Source organism: Triticum urartu, unplaced genomic scaffold, assembly GCF_003073215.2.
Source record: "Triticum urartu cultivar G1812 unplaced genomic scaffold, Tu2.1 TuUngrouped_contig_6178, whole genome shotgun sequence".
Lineage (NCBI taxonomy): Eukaryota > Viridiplantae > Streptophyta > Magnoliopsida > Poales > Poaceae > Triticum > Triticum urartu.
This window is the reverse complement of record NW_024116916.1, coordinates 3289-7847: the sequence shown is the minus strand read 5'-3', so window position 1 is coordinate 7847 and position 4559 is coordinate 3289. Positions and strand designations below refer to the sequence as shown.

Below are 4559 nucleotides of genomic sequence, written 5' to 3'. Positions count from 1 at the left end.
GGGGGGGGGGGGGGGGGGGGGGCATTGCCCCCTCACTTCTACGAGCACGTTTGGTTCATTAGCTAGCCTTGCTTAACTAGGGTAGATTTCCTTAGCCGGTCTGAGAAAGAGCTCGTAAGAGCAAACCTGGTTGTTTGATTGCAACATGTCATACGCTGGATAACATGACATAAAACAACTCCAATGGTGTGGGCGCGTCGTGGACGGTGACTCACTCATGAAGGGGAGTTATGTTACGAGTGCACAGGGAAGTGGAATTGATTTTTTGCACCTGTTGGTTGCCCGCACAGGCGAGCCAAATTGGCTCTACTTTAGGAGCAAGGTTTTGACAGTGGTTATTAGGTTAATTGCCACCAAAAGCTAGATTTTTCTGTCCATACCAAACCCCTAACCTTGTCCAGCAAGGCTCGTTTAGTTTTTGCCTTAGATACAAACGCACCCTAAGTCGCTCTGCCATTGCCAGCAACATAAGTATGGCCACAGTCACAATAAAATTTTACTTTACAAATGAAAGACTATTAGTTTCCCCCTAAGTACTAGTATTACTAGTAGCTAGGTACAGTAAGAGCAGGCTGCAACTACTCTATACCTACTAATAAAAGAAATAGGTATTCTTAGTCCGTCCTGCTATTTTATAGAAAGCCCCCTGATTTTTCTGACATTAAACCCATAATAAATATCAAAATCAAATGTTTTTTAAAATACTCATATCTTCTAAACTGTAACTCCAAATTTAACATGTCATATATCAATTTTGATTAGAAAAATATGTAGAATCTAGATATAATGTTATTTTACCTGTTAACACTTTGTAAAAAAAATACTATCTAGGGTGCAATCTTAATCAATAATACATTATTCGTCTTTCTTTCATACCGGTAGTGATTCGGATCGGGGATAACCTCAGCAAAATCAAGATTGGACACAAAATTGAAGATAAATTTGCAAGAGACAACTAATAAATAAGGACATGGATCACAAGCAATAAAAATCTTGTATCCTCTTCATGTATTTAAGAAATATGCATGTGCAAAAAAGTGTTCAAGAGTAACCCTAAGTTGGTGATGCTTAAACTGAAAACCGCCCTTGATGCACACATCTCTCCGTAGTGTGCTAATGTTTCATCGACTGTTTTTGTCGTTTTCCTTTACCGGCCCATAACAATACCCCATTTCATACATGCCATGAATAAATGCATAATCACTTGCCCATTTCTTTGTACGGATTAAATCTATAAGCAAGCCGTGTTGAAATAGAATACATGTGGAATCTTGAACTGCACTTTTGTAGGCTAAGAGCATCATTGTTTGGGTCGTAACTACAAATTCTCAGAACGTAGACAATTTTTTGTAAATTAAGAGTGTGGTATTTTTTTCTCCCGTTGCAACGCACAGGCCTTTTTGCTAGTAAGAGCTTATGTCACTATTTATGAAAAAAATTGTTCTTGTATTGTTGACGATTTTTAAGCAACATGTAAAGAAAACATATTAGCATATACAAATAATGTTCCATAAATGATTTGTTCGACTTGCCTAGCTGGTTGCCAATTTAATTCTACCAAATAGTCACGTCATTTTATAAAACTTTGTCGGTACTTATAAGATTCAGTTACCTTAATGTTTTGTTGTGCTTGTCATTTTAATTCTACCTAGTTACCGTATTGTCTAATAAAGCTTGTCAGTATTTATAAGAATCGAGTTGACACAATATTTTGCTATACTTGTCATTTTAATTCCATCTAGTTGTCGTGTTTTCTCATAAAGCCTGTCCATTATTGTACAATCCAGTTGTCATGGTGTTTTGTTGTACTTATCAGTTTAATTCTATCCAGTTGCCATGTTGGTTAATAAAACTGGGTGATTGTTTTAAAAACTAGTTATCGTTGTGTTTTTTTGTGTGCTTATATGTTCAATTATACTCAGTTGTCTCCTAAAGCTTGTCAGTCGTTGTACAAACTAGCTGTCGCATTATTTTGCTGCGCTTGCCATTTAAGTCCTACCTGGCCAGTTATTTCATAAAAAATGTCAGTGGTTGTAAAAACCAGTTGCCAGGGTATTTTGTCGTCACTTGTCTAGTTGGTTGCCGGTTTAATTTTACCAAATTGCCATGTTATTTTTCCATAAAACCATACTGTATGTCCCTTTATACTACATAAATAGCATCTTTATCTTGCTCACATGTGTTACTAATACAGGTTGTACATAAATTTTTTCCAGAGATTATATGAATTCAGAGATAAAGAAAGAGTAGCGTTGCTGCCTCAAAACTTGTGGTGTACGGACACTGTAGTTGATTTACGCACGCTACAATATGTAACTGTTTTTTTGTGTGTGTGTGTGTGTGAACCAACCCGGGGTTGAGTGGTTAGAGGTCGGTGGTATCCTCAGCCTACCAGGATTCAAATCCTGGTGATCACATTTATCTTGTATTTATTTTAGAATTTCTGACGCTCAATTTCTTGGAGGATCTCATAGAAGTAGGGTGTGTATATGTGCGTTCATACGATTGAGTGTATGCGCGTATATATAGGCTTGCATCCGTATTATGTTAAAAAATATATGTAGATTTTACAAAGATGTATAGAATCTTTATATCTCATGGCAATGAACGGACACGTTCAAAACTGAACACCGTAGTATGGTGTGGACCGACCAGGGTTGGAAATCGGTCTCCGTGTCTGAATTCGCGTGTGACACGCTGTTCTGGTCACCGGGCGTAGCGGGACCTCTTAAAAGCCCACGGGATGACGACCTCGGGGCCTCGTCAAGAGAGAAGCCACGCACGAGGACGAAGAGCAACCGAACGACAAGCGATCGATCGCGTCCTTTTCGATCAGAAGATCAGAGCTGATAGATGGCGCACGGGCAGGAGTCGTCGCCGACGCAGGCCGCCGGCGCCGGCACCGCAGCGCTGTGCGCGAACGGCTGCGGGTTCTACGGGAGCGCGGCGACCAAGAACATGTGCTCCAAGTGCTACCGCGACCACCTCAAGGCCACCGACACCGACACGGCTGCCCCCGGCCCCGCCGTCGAGGGGAAGACGAAGGTCAAGGAGGCCGCCGACGTGGCCAACCTCGCCTTAAACCTCAAGACGTCGCTGAGCCTGCAGGATCACTCTGCAGCTGCCGCCGCCGAGGTGCCGACCGCCGAAGCGCCGGCGAAGAAGCCGACCAGGTGCATGGCGTGCAAGAAGAAGGTGGGGCTGCTGGGGTTCGCCTGCAGGTGCGGTGGCACCTTCTGCTCGCTGCACCGCTACGTGGACGGGCATGCGTGCGGCTTCGACTACAAGAAGGCCGGCCGTGAGAAGATCGCGCAGCAGAACCCTCTCGTCGTGGCACCCAAGATCCAGAACAAGATTTGAAGGCACAAGGAGTTCAAGAACTTGTAAAGCGTTTTTTTTTCTGGGGACATGTACATAGTTACTACCTCTCCTCTTTAGATCTTTCACGTATGCTCTATCTTTTTAAGTTGAAGAGAGCCGATGTTGATTTTTCTTGTTAATTATTTGTAGTCATCTATTCATACATACAGATTGGTGTAAATACGTACCATCGTGTTATTCGATCGTTCTTGTCCGATGGTACAATGGTCAACCCGGCGAGTTTGGAGGCAACTCGACGACTAGGGTTTGTATCTAGTCCTAAGCTTGATGATGATGTTGACCATGTAGAATTTGGATCCGCTGTGCGGACCTCTCCTCCCTTTATGTAGGGCTAGCGAGATGGTGTGAACCTTAGAAAGGGTTCATCAAGGTTACACCTGATTCTTTTTTGTGCACAAAGTTGGCTCACCGTCACCGACAGGCCTTCCAATGCTTAACAGAGATATCTGCAGGATATCTTCTAGGATCTCTTAGAACCCAGGACTTATAGCTGAAATAATCTGCTACTAGAAGGTGGAGGTGCGGCGCCCCCCCCCCCCCGTCATGAAGCCCATGTTTGTGGCTGCGTTGTTTTTCTTATAGAAGAAAAGAGGGCACCGGGTAAGTAAGCTAGCGGTCGGTATGTGCAAGCCAATTTAACATAGATAAATACCGAAAGTTACCAACAATCAGTTCACCCATGGTTACAAACACATAGCCACTCCGGAGGTAGCAGCCACCGTCGCTCCTAGCCTTCGTCTCTGCTACTCCCTCCCTCGCCGTCATTGTTGGAGGCCGCCGGGCAAGCCTGGCGGAGGATGGTGACGGCATGTGTGCTGCCTCGCCTTGGTGCCTACAACCCATTCCTCGGATCCAAGGTCCCGGAACCGCCGTCTCCTCTCCCGTCGGTGTGTGATGACCTTGCGATGGTTTCTTGCACTCATCACCGCCATGGGAAGGCCACTGATGGATCCGACGTGGATGCTACATCTAGGCGGGCAGCGGGGCCGCCGCCGATCTACCTTGCTCAAGATCTGGTCATTTCGTCCTCTTGGTCGACGGGTCTAGGCAGGGTTATTGTCACACCCTGCATTTTGTAACATGTCATTTGCATTAATAAAGCATGAAAATTTGGACCAACAAAAACTTTTGCATTATTTGGCTTTTTATTTGGAGTTGGTTTTCTCTCTGTGATTTTC

General features: G+C 44.1%; 1 protein-coding gene across 1 annotated transcript; it reads left to right on the top strand.

Annotated features, from left to right (window-relative positions):
• The first annotated feature begins 2853 nt into the window (after nt 1-2853).
• LOC125530250 (zinc finger A20 and AN1 domain-containing stress-associated protein 12-like) lies at nt 2854-3418 on the top strand. The gene has a single exon (XM_048694641.1). The coding sequence runs from the start codon at nt 2854-2856 to the stop codon at nt 3358-3360; it is 507 nt and encodes a 168-aa protein (XP_048550598.1). The 3' UTR covers nt 3361-3418.
• Nucleotides 3419-4559: the final 1141 nt, after the last annotated feature.